Source organism: Nyctereutes procyonoides, unplaced genomic scaffold (genome assembly GCF_905146905.1).
Source record: "Nyctereutes procyonoides isolate TBG_1078 unplaced genomic scaffold, NYPRO_anot_genome, whole genome shotgun sequence".
Lineage (NCBI taxonomy): Eukaryota > Metazoa > Chordata > Mammalia > Carnivora > Canidae > Nyctereutes > Nyctereutes procyonoides.
This window is the reverse complement of record NW_026575129.1, coordinates 10373988-10393196: the sequence shown is the minus strand read 5'-3', so window position 1 is coordinate 10393196 and position 19209 is coordinate 10373988. Positions and strand designations below refer to the sequence as shown.

The window sequence follows — 19209 nt, the reverse complement described above, 5'->3', positions numbered from 1 at the left end:
ATCAAAACTAAACAACCAACAAAGTTTCATTCAAGCTGACCAAATGAAATAAATGCAAAAGCAATTGATCAAATTATGTCATCTTTTACATTTATGTTACTGCACTTTGTAAACGTATATAACTTCAGCGAAACAGAAAAATAAGGGACCAGTATGAACCATAATTTCCATATTAACAATACAAAAACAATAATTATTTTTAATTCTGATAATGACAAACTGTGCATGCTTACATCATAGCTAGGGTTGTCTTTTCTTTGTATTAGGAGGGAGGATGGTACAGGTAGAGCCCACTACAGAATTATCCAGAAAAAAAATTAGTAAATTAATTTTCCTCATATTACTCTCAAAGTGACCTTCCCCTATTATAAGAGGTAAGTTCTCTCTTGAAAGAAAACAGACATGGCTAATTAATACTTCCCATATTAAAGTCAGAAAGTAAGATTGAGTGATGACAAAGAGTAGATACCAGAAGAACTGAAAGAAATGAATGACTTAGCATTCCTAATTCTATCTGAGCTAATGCCCTAACAAATTAGATGGCTAGAGTATTTTAGTTTCTGCACACTTAAAATAAACATTTAGAAATTATTATAAATGGCACTATAGTTTGGATCCACTGCATATAATAACTAAAGTATTTAAATTTACCTTAGAATAAAATAACACACCCGGTATTACAAATTAATTAGTAATTAAATTTCCTAGAATCTCTTCTCATTTACCTGAAGGACTATTATCTATCTTGCTGATTAACACCTCTTAAGGCCAGGCTGACAACTCCACATCATCCCTCTATCACTTTGCCATAAAAACTTGGGATCTACTATAACTTTTGATGGTGGCTTAAAAAACAACTTAGAAAGTGAAAATACTGCAAGACACAAAAAAGCAAGACACATCCATATGCCGCCTACAAGAGACTTACCTCAGACCTAAAGACACATGCAGATTGAAAGGGAAGGGATGAAAAAATATCAAGCAAATGGATGTAAAAAGAAAGGTGGATGTAAAAAGAAAGGTATATGTAAAAAGAAAGGTGACAATACTTATGTCAGACAAAATAGGCTTTAAAAACAAAGGCTGTGGGATCCCTGGGTGGTGCAGCGGTTTGGCGCCTGCCTTTGGCCCGGGGCGCGATCCTGGGGACCCGGGATCGAGTCCCGCGTCGGGCTCTCTGCATGGAGCCCGCTTCTCCCTCTGTCTGTGTCTCTGCCTCTCTGTCTCTCTCTCTTCTGTGACTATCATGAATAAATAAATAAAATCTTTAAAAAAAAAAAAACAAAGGCTGTGATGAGAAAAGAAAGACATAAAATGATAAAGGGAACAATACAAGAGGATATAACAATTACAAGTATCTATGCATGGGAGCACCTAAAGACATAGAGTCACTATTAACAGACATAAAAGTAACAACTTGACAGGAATACAATAACAGTAGGAGACTTAAACATCCCACTTATATCATAGATGGATCATCCAGACAGAAAATCAATAAGAAAAAAGTGCTTTTGAATGACACATTATACTAGATGGAACAGAGATAGATTGATGGATGATGGATGGATGGATGGATGGACAGATAGATAGATAGATATCTGCAGAACAATGCATCCCAAAACCACGAATACATATTCTTTTCAAGTGCACACAGAACATCTCCCAGGATAAATTACATTAGCCCACAAAAAAAAAAAAAAAAAACCTCAAGACATTCAAAAAGACTAAAATTATATCATGCATCTTTTCTGTCCACAACAGTATGAAACTAGAAATCAATCACAAGAAAAAGTCTGGAAAGAATACATGGAAGCTAAATAACATGCTACTAAACAATGAATGGGTCAACCAAGATTCAAAGAGGAAATCAAAAAATACATGATACAAATGAAAATGAAAACAGTACATAATCTTTGAGATGAAGCAAAATATGTTCTAAGAGGGAAGTTTATAGCAATACAGGCCTACATCAGAAATAAAAAAAATGGGCAGCCCAGTGGCTCAGCAGTTTAACGCCACCTTCAGTCCAAGGCCTGATCCTGGAGACTGGGGATTGAGTCCCACATCAGGCTCCCTGCATGGAGCCTGCTTCTCCATCTGCCTGTGCCTCTGCCTCTCTCTCTCTCATGAATAAATAAATAAAATCAAGAAAGGAAAGAAAGGAAGGAAAGGAAGAAAGAAAGAAGAAAAAAATCTCAAATAACAACCTAAACTTAACACCTAAAGGAGCTAGAAAAGAAGAATAAACAAGCCCAAAGCCAGTAGAAAGAAAGAAAGAATAAAGATTACAGCAGAAGCAAATACAACAGAAACTAAAACAGTAGAAAAGATCAATGAAACCAGGAGCTCATTCCTAGAAAAAATACACAAATCTGTAAACCTTCAGACAGACTCATTTTAAAAAAAAATTAAAAAGCAGGGCTAAGTAAATACTATCAGAAATGACAGAAGAAAAGTAACAACCAACATTACAGAAATACAAAAGATTTTAAGAGACATTATGAAAAATTGTATAGCAAACAAATTGGACAACCTATAAGAAATGGATGGACTCCTAAAACATATAACCTTCCAAAACTGAATCAGAAAAAAATAGAACATCTGAATAGACCAAATACTAGCAATGAGGCTGAATCAGTAAGCAACAAACTCCCAATAAACAAAAGTCCAGGACCAGACGGCTTCACAGGTGAATTCTGTCTACCAAACATTTAAATAAAAGTGAATACCTATTTTTCTCAAACTATTCAAAAAAAACAGAAGAGGAATGAAAACTTCTAAATTCACTCCACAAGACCAGCATTATCCTGATAACAAAACCAGACAAAGATACTACCAGAAAAAAAAAAAAAAAAACTGCAGGTCAATATCCCTCATAAAGACAGATGTAAAAATCCTCAACAAAATATTAGCAAACTGAATTCAACAATTCATTAAAAAAACATCCAACACAACTAAATCGATTTCAGGGATGCAAGTAGGGTTCAATATTTGCAAATCAATCAACATGATACACCACATTAACAAGAGAAATGATAAAAACCATATGATCATCTCAATAGAAGCAGAAAAAGCATTTCACAAAGTACAGTATTCATTCTTGATTAAAAAAAAAAAAAAAAAAAACTCTGGACAAAGTAGATTTGGAGGGAAGAGAACTCAACACAATAAAGGCCATATAGGGGAAATCCAAAGCTAGTACCATACTCAATGGTTTACAAACTCAAAGCTTTTCCCTTAAGACCAAGAACAAGACAAGCATATTTACCACTCCTAGTATTTTTATTCAACAAAGTACTGGAAGTCCTAGCTGAAGCAACCAGACAAGAAAAATAAATAAAAGGCATCCAAATTGGGAAGGAAGAAGTAAAACTTTCACTATATTTGCAGATGACATAATACTATATATGAAAAAGTCTAAAGATTCCACCAAAAAAAACTACTAGAACTAAATGGAATAAGGTCATAGAATATAAACTCAATAACAGAAATCCATGCATGTCTATACACTAACAATAAAGGAGAAGAAAGGGAAATTAGGAAAACAATCCCATTTACAATTGCACCAAAAATAATAAAATACCTATGAATAAGCTTAACCAAGGTGAAAGACCTGTATTCCAAAATCTATAAAATAATGATGAAAGAAACTGAAGAGATAAATTGAAAAATATTCCATGTTCATGGATTAGAACAAATGTTAAGATGTCCATACTACCCAAAGCAATCTACAGAATCAAAAACCCACATTTTTCACAGAACTAGAACAAACAATCCTAAAGTTTGTATGGAACCATGTACACCTTGAATAGCCAAAGCAATTTGAAAAAGAAGAACAAAGCTGGAGTTATCACAATCCTAGATTTCAAGATATATTACAAAGCTGTAATAATCAAAAAACCAAAATACAGACCTATAGATCAATGGAACAGAACAGAGAGCCCAGAAATAATGTATGATTATATATGGTCGATTTCTCTACGACACAGGAGGCAAGAATATACAATAGAGGAAAAAAAAATTCTTCAACAAATGGTACTGAAAAAATGGACAGCTATATGCAAAAGAATGAACCTGGGCCACTTATTACACCATTCACAAAAAAGAATGTTAGTTGCCATTTATCACCACACTTTGCGCTGTTGTTTGTATCATAGGGAAATAGTCCCATATAGCAAAGAGGTAAAATAGCAAAGATCAAGATTACTGTAATTTGAGAAAAATTGGAGTATTTACACCTGACTCACTTCATTTGCTTACATTACTGGTATGCCCCTTCCAAACATTAATTAGAATTTGTAATCTAATATAGGTAGTGGAAAGACTTCACACTAAAAATAACAAGGTACAGACTCATTCATGGAGCCTATTTTGCAGTTACACAGCTATACAGAATAAGGAAAATAAACTCAGAAAACGTCTCATATGTTCCACATCTAAAGAAAGGGGGGAACTAAACGAGATTTACTGAAAGTAGAGAATTCAGCTTAATGTTTTTGTGTTCTAATGGTTACAAAACAGAGAAAGCAACCACTTGAGAGACAAGCCTTAAATTCCATTCATAAATACTAACTGGATGGTAAAAAGAAAAAAAAAAAGTTCCAGTGAAAAGAGATCAAAAGATGAACAGTTTCTATTAAAATCATGAGTAAAATAGAATTGGAATTGAGAGTTAATATCTTCAGAAGAAAATTAATATGCAAATAAATGAGGTGATAAGCAGGACACTAAAAAAGATCTCCAAGGACAAAAACAAAATTAGAGTAAATTTCCCATAGGAGATTATTGTTAACAGCTAATAACTTCTGAAATATGAGGAGACTGTGGCAAATAACAAGTATAGTAATACCTGGTCTTTGAATTACCCTTACAAGATACTTAAAATCAGCCTGAAAAGATTATGAAAAGAAAGGCCTTGCAGATTCTTATTAATATGGTAAAGAACCATGATCTGGAGTAAAGTTACTCCCTTTCTCTCTCTCTCTCTCACACATACACAGACACAAACAAAAAAAAGAAAAGAAAAAACTGAAACATAAAATACCCAAAGGATGTAGTCACAAAAAACAAGAAATGCTATAAATATATCAGTAAAAAAAAATATGAAGAATTATGATTTATAATGTTATTAATGTTTATAGAAAAACCTTTAGTTTAGTGACAGAAGAGTTGCATATAGGTAAAAGACATCTTCATTATTTAAAAATAAGACTATCAGTAGATCCTAAAGAAAATACTAACGTATCAGTTCCTGCACCAAAATAAAAACAATTCAATGGTCAGCCTCAGAAGTAGCAATTTTCTTTTAAAATAAATTTTGGCCTAAGTATTCCAATTTGTAGGTTTACAACATATTTTCTTTTTCCTTTTAGTAATTAACACAAACTCACATTTTGCCTTCATGTGGATCTTCTTCCCGGCCCTAAAGGGTAAGACATAAGACAGTATTTTATGTAACTTAAAATATTAATCTGTTTTTATTAAAATTAATAAAAATCACATCTGCAAACATATCTCTACCCTGTTCCTCATATTTACTTGCGCATATACAAGGAAAGATATATCAGTTCAAGATATCTTTCCAAAACTCTCTCCCTTTACCATTACACTCTTTTCCTCTTGTTGTGGTTACTGTAATTCAGGCCCTTTTCCTCCCTTTTCTCAAACTACTACCACAACCCAGTGAGTTTAATTACCCCTATGCCCTGTCCCACCCCATCATCTCACCACTCCAATCTGGACTTATCAGTTTCAACTGCAACTTTGTCTTACAGTGAGAAACACCACACAAAACAAAAAGAAACAAAATTTAAAAACCAAACCTGTAATACCTCTCTGCTCCCTACAAATTCCTCCTTTGATAAAACCAAAATCCTTTATCATATCACTCAAGTCTACATTCCTATCTCCCACTACCAATTCTCTTTAGTTATCTGTAACAATGGACACACATAACTACTGATGTGCTGAACTATATTCTCACACCACTGGCTTGTTCTTTTTAACTTAGAAAATATCCTATTCCTGTTTGTTAACCTAAACTATCCAGACAGGATCTTCCTCAAATACTAGTCCTCAGTAAAACACTGAGTCTCTTCTAAAACATAAACTTCTACTTTGAATAGAAAAGAAAACCCCCTTTTTTTAAGCATCTTTTGAAGTTTACCTTACTCTGACATTCCTATTAGGTAAGATACACCGGTGTTACTCATCCCACTATAAAGGCTACAACCACCTTAAGATCTTAACCCTTCTTTGTTAACACCCAACCACCACCATAACCACTAGCACAATGCTGGGCATATAATTTTCACTGAATATTTGTTGAACTGTACTCCTAGTACCCAGCAAAACTGGGTACCTGGCACCAGGTTTTCACTGAGTAATAAAGGAAAAAAGTAGAAAAATGGTCTGCCTATATACATGGATTTGCTTCTCTCCATTTGTTCCCTACTCATCAAATACCTGACAGAACTAAAATCAAATAACCACTGAATGTCTTAAGAAAAAAAAATTACACAAAAACAAAATGCATAATCACTGCCCAAAAGGAGTTAATCTCTATAGATTTACAACATAAATTTTATACAATTCTAATAAATTCAATACAATAATTCTAATAAAATATAGAATTAACAAAGTGCTATAAAAACACAAGATGAAACAACTTAGCCCAAGAAAGGCATAAATCCTCTGTGAAAACAGGAGCAACACCTGAGCTGAATTGATAAAGATGAATCAAATTTTACATGGCAGTACTCTAGCAGGGCAAGAGTTATCAGGAAAGTGTAGGCATAAAGAAATTCATTCAACAAACATTTGCTGAAGGCTTAATAATGCCAGACACTATACTATGCTGTGGAGATACACATCATTGAATCAGAGACAAAAATCCTCACGGAGCTTACATTATAGATTTAAGGCATAAAAGTATAAATGTACTTGGAGAACCGTAATTAGAATTTCAGAGTGGGAAAATCCTTAAATCCAACTACCAACCTAATGTCTGATATCTAGAAAACCTCCAAATGGCTTTTCAAGCTACAAGGAATCACTATGCTCCAATGAAAATCATTATGAAAACTTGTTTTAACTATTAGGGTAAAAACTGCTTATTAATTCTAACTTGGAACTATCCCACTATTAATTGAAAGTGCTTATGTTCCTTTTAGCAGCCACATAATATTGTTCATTCATGCTGACTTGTTAACTTGTTCTTTTTTTTTCCTTTTATTGATGTTAGATCATGAGCCCTTATCTTAAATTGGGATTTTTTTTCCTGTACTCATTGGGTAACTTTCACTTATCCTTCTTAAAGTTTATCTTATTAAGTTTGACCCAGAATCCCAAGAACTGGAGAAAAGTTAAACTATACTATAAATCCTTCAAATAGTCAGGAAAAAATCGGGCCAGGGGATGATAGCAGGGAGGAAAAACTCTGACATAAAAAAGTTTTGGGATCCCTGGGTGGCGCAGCAGTTTAGCGCCTGCCTTTGGCCCAGGGTGCGATCCTGGAGACCCGGGATCGAATCCCACGTCGGGCTCCCGGTGCATGGAGCCTGCTTCTCCCTCTGCCTACGTCTCTGCCTCTCTCATTCTGTATGACTATCATAAATAAAAAAAAAATATATATATATATATATATATATAAAAGTTTTAACTAAGAAATTTGTAGTAAAACCAAAACAGTAAGATTCTTCTGTTTGAACACTTCTGTCCTATATAAAATAAATTACTCTCCCTACTGTAAAATACCAAATACTAACCTAGAAATTAGGAGTTCTAATCCCAGCTCTTCCACCAAGTTACTGTGTGCAGGCAATGCATCATACCATTTCCTCAACTGCCCTCCACTTTTCCTCATATGTTCTACTTCTACTTATCAAGATCTAGTAATCAAGAGAATTAATAACAAAGAAAAATATTCTCCACTGCTATCTTCCTGGAAAATAATCAAAGCACAGGTTTCAGAATATTACCAAGTTCCTGACATAATTTAAAAACAGTAGCTCCGAGGGTTATAAAAAGGAAACCATTCCATCATACTAAACAAATCCAAAAAGAAAGGATGAATTCCAAAATTGTAATATATTTGATAGGATTCAGTAATACTGGGTATTATCTCTGAAATGCAAATGCTGCTGGAATGCATACCTGCTATCAAAAAACCACACAATTATCTATACTGTGTGAAAGACTACTGATATGTATTATGTGGTGACAATGAAAGTGGGAATACTGGAAATGTAGAAACATAATAATAAATGTGTAATACAACTAAGTTTTTCCAAGGTTACTAGAAAATTGTACATATATTTGGGAGATAACAAATATGAAAGCAAACATGTGCAACCCTATTTGATTGATTCCATGATCATTTTTTCATAGCCTCACTTACAAGGAAGACCACTAAAAGATACAAAGAAGGACAAATGTTCATCTTTTTTTTTAATTCTTAGAAACTCATAAAAACTCTCTGAAAATTGACAAAGATTCAAACACGCTAGCTTAGTTATGCTCTTTACTTCAGTAAATTAGTAATGTTTACTACAGTAAATATATTTTAATGAAAAATTCCTCATACTTAGGAATTGAGGTTTTTCATTCAACAAAGTTTCATTTCTAACTTTGCCTGATTATGGTGAAGTTCCAAAAATGTACATAATATTTAAAATTCTAAGAGTAAGAGGAAAAGAACAAAACTTACCACCTCTTCCACCAGGTCTTCAACAATAAGGCCCTGTTCATCTGTTCTTAGATTTGTAACCCACATCCATCCATCTTCTAATTCATTGTGAACAATAAACATATCTCCTTTTAGGAAACTGAAAACAGCAATTATGAACTTATTAAAATTTAACTAAAATTTTAAACATGGAAATTTGAGTAATCATGTGCCATAGTACAGAGATAATATGATATTAGAAAATGCAAGAAATTAAAGTCAAATACCCTGGATTTTTTATCCTGTTTTTGGTATCATCTATATATAAAATTCTGAAGATACTTATTCTGAATCTTATTTCATCATATGTAAAACGTATTTAATAATGGTATCTGCACTATCTACATTATTGGATTACTCTTAAATTCAAATTATAATTTTTGTAAACAGTGATTATATATGTATTACAGGCTTTAGGGAATAACTCCAAGAAGACTGAACTTAAAAATTTAAGCTTCCATGTAATTAACTCTTTCAGATGTGGGCTAGATATAAAATCATAATATAATTAACTCATTACACATACACAAGATACAGTTACTTTAGAAAAAATTTAAGTAAGCACAATTAGCCTTATCAGCAGTTGTTTATGAGAACTAACATTTTTCTCATAAAAAACAGTAAGGTTTATTTAAGTCAATTAGATAGCCATGATACAACATAGCACTTGTTCTCTGAAAGTTGTATCAAAGGATAGGAGAATGCACGCATGTTTTTTCTGTTATCAATTTCTGAGTGGGGGGATGCATACACAAACTAGTTGCTTTTTCTTGTAATCTATAGGTTTTCAAACTCCACAAAATCACAGGAAGAATAAGTTTTATATCGATGCCCTCTATCAACACCAGTAATTCACTGAACTTTTCATTTTAGGCCTGAATGCATGCCTCTCAATGTTTAAGGTTTTAAGATTGATTGGTTGCTGCTATTCACCCTGTATCTGTATCAGTATCTATTACATGTTTTTTAATCAATTTTCCTTCCAGTCTAAATTTTCACAAACCAAAGTTCCATTTAGCAAATCTCCTCTCATATTTCTAAAAACTGTTTTTCTCCAGAAAAATCACAAACTTCAGCGTTGGACAAGTTTAAGACTAGAAAACTTTAGATGAATACTATATCAATGAGCATGTAATACTGCATCCCATCTTGATTCTACAACTCTTCTTAACAGTGACCAAATTTCACTGATTGGCAGCAGACATAACTACTTAACCAAATAAATTATTCCTTTCTAGAACCAATCTCCTAAATAACTACATTAAAGAACAGAATTATGAGTAAAAGGAGAATACATATGGACAAAAATACAGAAGACAAATGTGAAGTGACAAGTTTCATTTCTTGGTCAAAAACAGTCTTAAGAGAATTCTGTGGTTTCTAGAACATGAAATATATGGTACAAAAATGAAAAAAATTAATAAAATGATTACTAACAAAAACAATATAAACATAAGATTCTTTTTTATTTTGCATTTTCCCCAAAAAAGGTTAAGATGCCTTATTAAATCTCATTAATCTTCATATTTTTTTACCTAAAAGAAAAAAAAACCTTCAGATACATACAAATTTTTTAGGACTCATACATTCCCATGTATTTCTATGATCAAATTAAAATTTATACATTCTAATTCTTATTTAAATTTTCATCTTCTTAGACCATAGTTGTCAGTTCTGAAGGTCTCTCAGGAACCTCTTATATACCTAAAAACTGATACTCTGATAGGCTTTTATTTACAGTGAATTATATCTATTGATATTTACCATATTAGAATTTAAAATGTTCTTAAATGTTTATTAATTTCTCAAAAAAATAATATACCTCATCACACATAACAAAGAATATGAAAAATTATTTTTTACAAGTTTAGTGTGAATATTGTTTTACATTTTTGCAAATCTCAACATCTGGCTTAACTGCAAACTGCTAGATTCTTCTCCTTCTACATCCAATCTACTGTTTTACATTTTTTTGTTCAAAGCATATGAAAAAAAATCTGGATAGCCAAAATTATGTAGTTGTGAAAGGAATGAGTATTTCAATAGCCTCTCAGATAACTACAGATATTCTATGATATTACACCAAAAACTCAACAATTGGTACTTGGAAGGTTAGTTGTAACATGGAATCTACACCAATGAACTTTCTGAACCCCATTTCAGTAACATCTATTTATCCATAGACCTTTACCGAGGCATAATTCTTTAACAGCGTGCATTGATCATTTAAAAAATACTGATTTACTGAGCTGATCATCCAGATGTAAATACATTTTACACAATCAAAACATCACATTCTTTAGCATCTCTACCAATCTCATCAGAAAAATCAGGAAGTATGTGGGAAGCTATCAAACTCCTGATAGCAGATACAGGATTTCCAAAATTCTCATTTTTGCTTGCAAGCTCAAATTTTGTCATCGGCAACAAATATCACCAGTTATTCTCCCTAATGTAACATAATAGATTTACTCTTTAAAAAAAAAAAAGACAGGGATCCCTGGGTGGCGCAGCGGTTTAGGCGCCTGCCTTTGGCCCAGGGCGCAATCCTGGAGACCCAGGATCGAGTCCCACATCAGGCTCCCGGTGCATGGAGCCTGCCTCTCCCTCTCCCTCTGCCTGTGTCTCTCCCTCTCTCTCTTTCTCTCTCTGTGTGACTATCATAAATAAATAAATAAAAAATTTAAAAAAAAAAAGACAGATACTCTAGACTGAATAACCATAGTTTGCCTGTCATTCTCTTAATTAAGTACAAAGGGTGTGCACAAAGGCAGAAGCTAGCTCAGTTCTCAACTCACTGCTTTCCTCAAGACAAGGACCCGGGGTACGCAATAAAGATACTTTGTGTGTACTTTACATTTCGTCACACTGAAGATTAAAAACGTATTCACCACACAGAATATTAAAAGAGTTTAGATTTTGGAAGAAAAAAAAACACCTTTTTACAGTCTCATCAAGAAAAATATGAAAATATGAGGGGAAACTGGTTGGTACTATCTACCTCCAAGTGTGTGGCTGTAAAGAACACTGTATACTTTGGTGCCACTGCACTGCCTTGATTTGTGCTAAGGCACTAACAATTTTACTGCTTGATATTTTTGTCCCATCAGTGTAAATGGCACAGTGAAAAAGGCAAATTATATGGTGGTCTTATTAAGAATAGTTTTGCTCTCATGAATTCTCTAAATGGATCTCAAGGATCTCCAAGGTTACACGGATCACACTTTGAGAACTGCTGTCCTAGATGATACACTGGGAATTTATAAGTTATTCAAAATTCCTGAATTGGTAGCTCACCACTGTTCTTCTTTATTGTATACATTTCATTCCTTCTCTTTCTTTCACTGGCTTTTCCTGATTAGATCACAAATAAAGGTATGCCAATCAAAACTAAATGAGAAGTTGTTACTTCATGCACAATCATATAAAAATGGAATCCTTATTCTGAGATTCCAGATAGTTGAATCTTTGTTTTTTAAAATATCCTATTTCCAGAAATTTCAGTAACCTCCCCCCAGTTACTGTTTTTTAAATGCTGCTGTTGACTTCAGTGAGAAGCTGTGCACTTAGAATCAGTAAACATTTTACCAGTAAGAAAATTTTCTATTGCAAGGTTAAATAGCTTATAGAAAGGAACTGATAATTTCATAATTAATCAAACACCAGATTATATAAAAATAATAAAAACAAGTTATATATATCAAATTATAGAAAAATAATTTTTAAAAATTATCATGTTCTGTAGTTCAAGGCCATACTTAAACTATTCACTTATCATGTAAACAGAAGTTCAGTCATCATTTAGGTACAAATTACAGTTGAGACATAAATGCCACATAGTAATAAAAATTAAAATAAAGAATATAACAATTATCTTTACTTTGTCAGAGACAGTCTAATAAAAACTGAATTTATTTCACCTGCCATCTTCACTGTGGCCACTCTGATCCAAATCCATTCTCTGAACAAATAAGCCAAACACAGGAGTACAGAAACAATGAACTCCATATTTAAGGCACTTTCACCTTGTCGCATGCTATTTCCTCAAATTCCAAAACCTTCCCAGTCCAAGAGTAGCAAGTTTTCAAAGTCTGTCAAATGCCTATTTCAAATGCCTACAGACGAGACTATGTTATAAAATACCTTATTTCATCAGTGTCTGGAACCTTTGTATAAGGTAGAATGGCTCGAACACGCCTTCTATCTTCTACTGGCTAGGAATCATAAAAAAATAAATTTTACAAAAGATAAACTCTTTATGTCAAAGTCAAATCAGGCATGTTCACATCAAGTTAAAACCAACAAAAATCCACATTATGAACACCATAGGATCCTTCAAATTATTCTTTAGTAAGGTTATAAATACTCAAAGCCTAGAAATACTTGTCTTGTTTCTGTTTTTTCTTTAAAGAAATTATTTTAATGGTATAACCAATGTTTTTATCAAGTAGTATGAATAACCACTTGATTTTAAATGAACTATGTGGAACACATAAATTAACCTTTCTCTAATGATATATAGGCATTTTAGAATCTTGCAGCAACTTCAAGATTACCTATGCTATCGGTCATTACTCTTCATTCACTTAAAAATATTTGTTAAGGTATCACCATATGATATTGTAAAAAAAAAAAAAGGGGGCAACTTAAATAGAAAATTACAGAAAAATTTTCTTTTAAGAGGGAAGCGGTTTTGCTCACAGTACAACCAGAATTAAAGTTTAAAACAACAAATATATCTTGAAATGTAATAACACCATAAGAAACTGAACAAGAGCTAACCTCATTAGTAAAGTGAAATAATAAATTTCTGAAAATTATTTTATTAAAGTTTTACTTGCCTCTGGTGGTGCAACTGGATAAAGCAATTTTTCTCCTTTAAGCAAACAGGAAACATGACTGTAATATCCTATTAGGTCTGACAATGAAGAAAAACGCCTTCCACCAATGTAGTAATCTCCACACATAGCAATAATCCTATTTGTACAGGAAAAGACATACAGTATAACAAAAACCTATAGAGCCAATTTTGAAGACTAATTTCTAAAGAAATTATAAATCCCTAATTTTCATACTGTTTTCCTTTAACTATATCTTTGCATTACAATAATACCATTTATTAATATCTACGCCAATGCAAATTTACCTGAGGTTATTTCTTCAAAAAAAAATGTGTATATATGTGATATGAAATACATTATGTGACTACAAACCAAACCCCATTACATAACTCACTGCAATATTTATAAATCTATCCTTATATACCTCTGCTCACTTTTCATATTTAAGGCTGAATAGCAATTTTAGTAAGTTTTCTCTGGCTAAGAGTAGCTCACAGAACTCAAAATACTTAGAGGATTATAATTTTACATTCTATGTGTGGTATAAAATGCTCTTAAAATTTATTTTAAGATATGAAAGTCAAGGGTATACAAACATTTTATCAGTTAACATTATAGGCAGCATATGATTTTTTTCAATGTCTCCCATAAAAATGAAAGACAATAACATAGGGACATGTATTTATATAGACTTTGATATCTGTACTTGAAAAAATGCATACCTTTGACATGAATGTTTATAAAGAATTTCAGAACAGCAAAGCAAAATGAATTAAAGAGAAAGCACACATCTTGACTCTTAAATACTATTTCCTATAATTTATTACTTTGTAGTCTAAAAATATACATTTCATTTCTGCTTTACCGTTCAAAGTTTCTTCATAGCTCTTTATACTTTAAAAGTGGTAATTATTTTTGAGATTGGCACAGTAATGCCCAATGTTTTTAAACCAAAAAAGTAAGCATTCAATTATCTACTCTGTATCACCTGATTAAGTCACTTAATTGAAAACAAATCACTTTCCCCATCATTTAAATATGAGTGAATCATTCACCTTTATTAAGGCAGATATATTTAAGAACAGCAAAGTAAACTATATTATCTGGCCTCATATTAGAAATAAATACTTACCTAAAATGGTTGACAACACTTGTCTGGCTAAGAAATGAAAGCACAAAGGACCCTGGCCTCCGATCACTCTCTCTTATAAGGTAACTGCCGGACTTCCCTGCCTGCCTTAGGCGTTCTTCTGCTATAGTTCTATCAAGTTTTCCATGATACCACCTACAGGGAAAAAAATTGACATTAGAATACAAATAGCAACCATAAAATTACTATTGGTAATTGAAACTTACCACTAGAGGTTTTAAATACCTAAATGTAACTTAAACATTTACCCTTTACTCTGCATTGGTTATTCCAATTTTAACTCAATTGTTTTTAACTTCTCACTCTCTCAAAAAAAAATTCATTTACTCAGTTACTAATTTGTTCTATAAGCTCAGGGCTAATCATCTCACATATAAACTTCTTCCATGTCTGTCCATCTGTCTCCCTCCAGGATTGTCTACCTCATGAAGATATAAACACTTAAAACAGTCAAATCTTTACTTAGAAAAATCAGAATATGATAGACAATGGAAACAATTACTATCTCTCTACATACTAAGGAACCTAAGTATATAACTATCACTTGACATAACAAGCAAAATACATGGTACCTGAAAGAAAATAAAACTATTCCATTTCAGTGTCTGTGCTCTAGAACAGGAAAATAGAATGACACTGTTGAAAGACTACTGTTCTAATTTCCTATTTCGACATGAAGCTGATTATTTCCACTACTCCATAACCACACATATGACCTTAATTCCTCACAGGTATTTAACAAACATGTAGGAAATAAATAATACCTTTGTTCCTTTAACTTTCCTATTCTGAAATTAAATATATTCTGCCTACCATGCTACTAGATAATCTGCTTAAATGGCTATAAATCTAGCATCACCCACACTACCAATTTATGCCTATAAAAGACTCATGGATTGATATAAACAGAAGCATAATTAGAAATGTAGGGATCCCTGGGTGGCGCAGCGGTTTAGCGCCTGCCTTTGGCTCAGGGCGCGATCCCGGAGACCCGGGATCGAATCCCGCGTCAGGCTCCCGGTGCATGGAGCCTGCTTCTCCTTCTGCCTATGTCTCTGCCTGTGTGTGTGTGTGTGTGTGTGTGTGTGTGTGTGTGTGTGTGTGTGTGTGTGTGACTATCGTAAATAAAAAACAATAAATAATAAAAATTAAAAAAAGAAATGTATTGGAATTTTCACATGGCCATGGTAATAGTTCTACAAAATAATTGTTATGAAATATTTTTACACCTTCCATATGTTAGTCATCCAAAGTCATCTTGATATTTGTAGTCTCTTTTGAAACACTCAGGAAAACAATAAAACATTCATATTGTACTGATATATTTAATATCTAAAGAGAAGTCAATAGTCAAAACTATTACAGTCCTATGACTATTTTTATAATAGTCCTATTTTTGTAGGCTTGTTGTAAGGAAGGCTAACTATTCTAAGACTCATTAGTTTATTTTTTAAAAAAGCTTAAAACTTATCAAAAGAATTTTTTTTAAAGAATTTTCAATTTTCTTTTAAAAACCAACCCATTTATTTGAAGTCTATGCAAAAGACAAATAAATGAAAAACTTAATCATGAAGCTAGTTTTAACTTAATAGGAAGAACATAATTATAAATTGTATTAGAGAAAGGAGGCAAAGAATAATCAACACTGCATTCTTCTAAAATTCTAATTTCTCAGTTCAATCATATATTTGAGGCTACTGGCAAGTAAATTCAACTTTCAAGAGCTATTTTTTTTAATCTAAAAGGAAAAGTTTAGACTAATGATGATTAAAAGTTCCCTGAAGAGCTAAAATTCAACCATATATGATCACGACAAAATTTATTTAGAGGGCACCAGAGTGGCTCAGTCAGGTAAGTGTCTGCCTTCAACACAGGTAAGTGATCTCAGGGTCCTGGGATCAAGCCCCACATCAGGCTCCCTGCTCACCAGGGGAGTGTGTTTCTCCCTCTTCTTTTGCCCCTACCCCCGCTTGTGATCCCCCCTCTCTCTCAAATAAATAAAAAATAAAAATAAAGAGATTTTAAAAGTAACCATTTAAAAAAATTTATTTAGAAGTTTATTTTGTCATGAAAATACATGGGACATGTCCTTAGAACATGAAATTGGTACATTCTTTATTACCTAAAGTAATGAAGCTATCCCACGGGGCAGATTTACACACTGAAAAGACAAAAATTAAAAACAATTATAAGCAGAGCACCTGGGTGGCTCAGTTAGTTAAGAGGCTGCCTTCCTTCTGTTCAGGTCATGATCCCACAGTCCTGGGATGGAGACACATCAGGCTCTCTGCTCAGCAGGGAAGTCTGCTTCTCCCTCTCTCTCTGCCCCTTCCCCCAATTGTGCTATCACTCACTCACTCTCTTTCAAAGAAAAAAAAAAAAATCCTTAAAAAAACAATTATAGGGCAGACCCGGTGGCTCAGCGGTTTAGTGCTGCCTTCAGCCCAGGGTGTGATCATGGAGACCCGGGATCGAGTCCCACATCAGGCTCCCGTCATAGAGCCTGCTTCTCCCTCTGCCTGTCTCTCTCTCTCTCTCTCTCTCTCTAATAAATAAATAATCTTAAAAAAACAATTATAAGCAAAACTCCTATTTTTATATAGTTTATATTTGTTAACATTTCTGTTGTTTTGCCCAAAATGTCTAGATTAAAACATTTTAATCTTCTTCATCTTGTGAACCCACCATGAGGTGATACACATGGCTTGAGGTGTTACACAATTACTAATTCATAAAAATACTTGACTATAAACTTTTACTACTACATAAAAGTATATTTGTGATTTTGTTTTTAGCTCTATGTACTCTCTGTAAGATTCTGGCATTAACACAGGTATTCAGTTTAAGACAAACATTATCTTAAACAATTTTGTTTCTTGAATACTAATAATTCCCTTTATGCCAAAAGCTCAGGAAGCTTCAAATACATGATGCAAAATATGTCAATTATTATTTTTTTAAAATTGTTAAATAAATAAACTAAAGAGAATCAGACCTGTAAATACAGAGAACTAATGGTTGCCAAAGCAGAGAGGAGTGGTGGGATGGGCAAAATGGGTGAAAGGAGGTGGGAGATACAGGCTTTGGGTTTGAAATGAGTAAGTCATGAGAACAAAAGGCACACTATAATTAATATAGTCAATAATATTGTGGGATCCCTGGGTGGCGCAGTGGTTTAGCGCCTGCCTTTGGCCCAGGGCGCGATCGATCCTGGAGACCCGGGATCGAATCCCACGTCGGGCTCCCGGCGCATGGAGCCTGCTTCTCCCTCTGCCTATGTCTCTGCCTCTCTCTCTCTCTTTCTGTGTGACTATCATAAATAAATTTTTTTAAAAAAATTTAAAAAATATTGTAATAGCAATCTATGATGATAGATGGTAGCTACACTTAAGATAAACACAACGTACTGTGTAACTGTCAAATCACTAAGTTGTATACTTGAAACTAATATAATGTGTGTCAACTACAGTAAAAAAAAGTCATTGATTACATTGATTATGATTATAAATAGAAAATAAGTTATCCAGTAATAGCCTGGATGAGCATATATGTAGTTGAGTTGGATACTCTAAGTGTTGAAATTCCATTGTTAAAACCCACTGGCTGTTCTACAAAAAACAAACCAACAAAACTGAATTGTCTTAATCAAAACTCATACTTTCTTGAATTATCTTTATTGTTTATTTGAAATTAAGGTAAATCATACTAACAAGAATATTTTAAATGTACCTGCACAGCTATTTAAAGCTATTATTGAAGAATAAAAAGCACTTCAAAAAAGCAGTTACAACATGCAATCTTTTTCCCATTTAAAAACTTGGAAATAAAAAAAAAATCAGTATCATGCTAGGTAAAATAATAATTTTATTATAAATGCATATAGTATCATAATATGTAGCTAAAACAAATATTTTATAAATGGATCACAATTCCAATGTGATATGATTTGATTAAAGTACTTCAGCTTTATAGAACCTAAGCTCTACATCCACAGAGCACTGGTCCTTCGGTCTTTAAAACAATGTCTCTCAACACCTTTTTTTAACCCATGAACTTTTTGATAAACATAAAATTTCACCTACCAGGAAATCCAGAATACTTGAGCTGTCACATTCTCACAGAGAAGCATTATAGATTCTATTAAACCCCGAGTCAAAAAAAATGCTATCTACTTTCATTTTCTGAAATTTGTAATAAAATTCATTTTATATAAAAAACAACGTGTATGAGGATCCCTGGGTGGCTCAGCGGTTTGGCGCCTGCCTTCGGCCTGGGACGTGACCCTGGAGTCCCAGGATCGAGTCCCACGTAGGGCTCCCTGCATGGGGCCTGCTTCTCCCTCTGCCTGGGTCTCTGCATCTCTCTCTCTCTCTCTCTCTCTCTCTCTCTCTCTCTCTCATGAATAAATAAATACTTTTAAAAAAATGTTTAATATGGCTTTCCAAAACATACCCCCATACCAAAGATGTGAACCCCCTAGAGGATATGTGCCC

At 33.2% G+C, this 19209-nt stretch overlaps 1 protein-coding gene across 1 annotated transcript in view; it reads right to left on the bottom strand.

Moving 5' to 3' along the window:
* Positions 1 to 19209, bottom strand: part of RASA1 (RAS p21 protein activator 1) — a 109098-nt gene that overhangs the window by 39985 nt on the left and 49904 nt on the right. Inside the window, exons 2-6 of the mRNA XM_055342312.1 lie at positions 14699 to 14851; positions 13563 to 13702; positions 12869 to 12935; positions 8708 to 8825; positions 5391 to 5422 (exon numbers count right to left, since the gene is read on the bottom strand). Coding sequence (XP_055198287.1) covers positions 5391 to 5422; positions 8708 to 8825; positions 12869 to 12935; positions 13563 to 13702; positions 14699 to 14851 — 510 coding nt within the window. The remainder of the gene's footprint in view (positions 1 to 5390; positions 5423 to 8707; positions 8826 to 12868; positions 12936 to 13562; positions 13703 to 14698; positions 14852 to 19209) is intronic.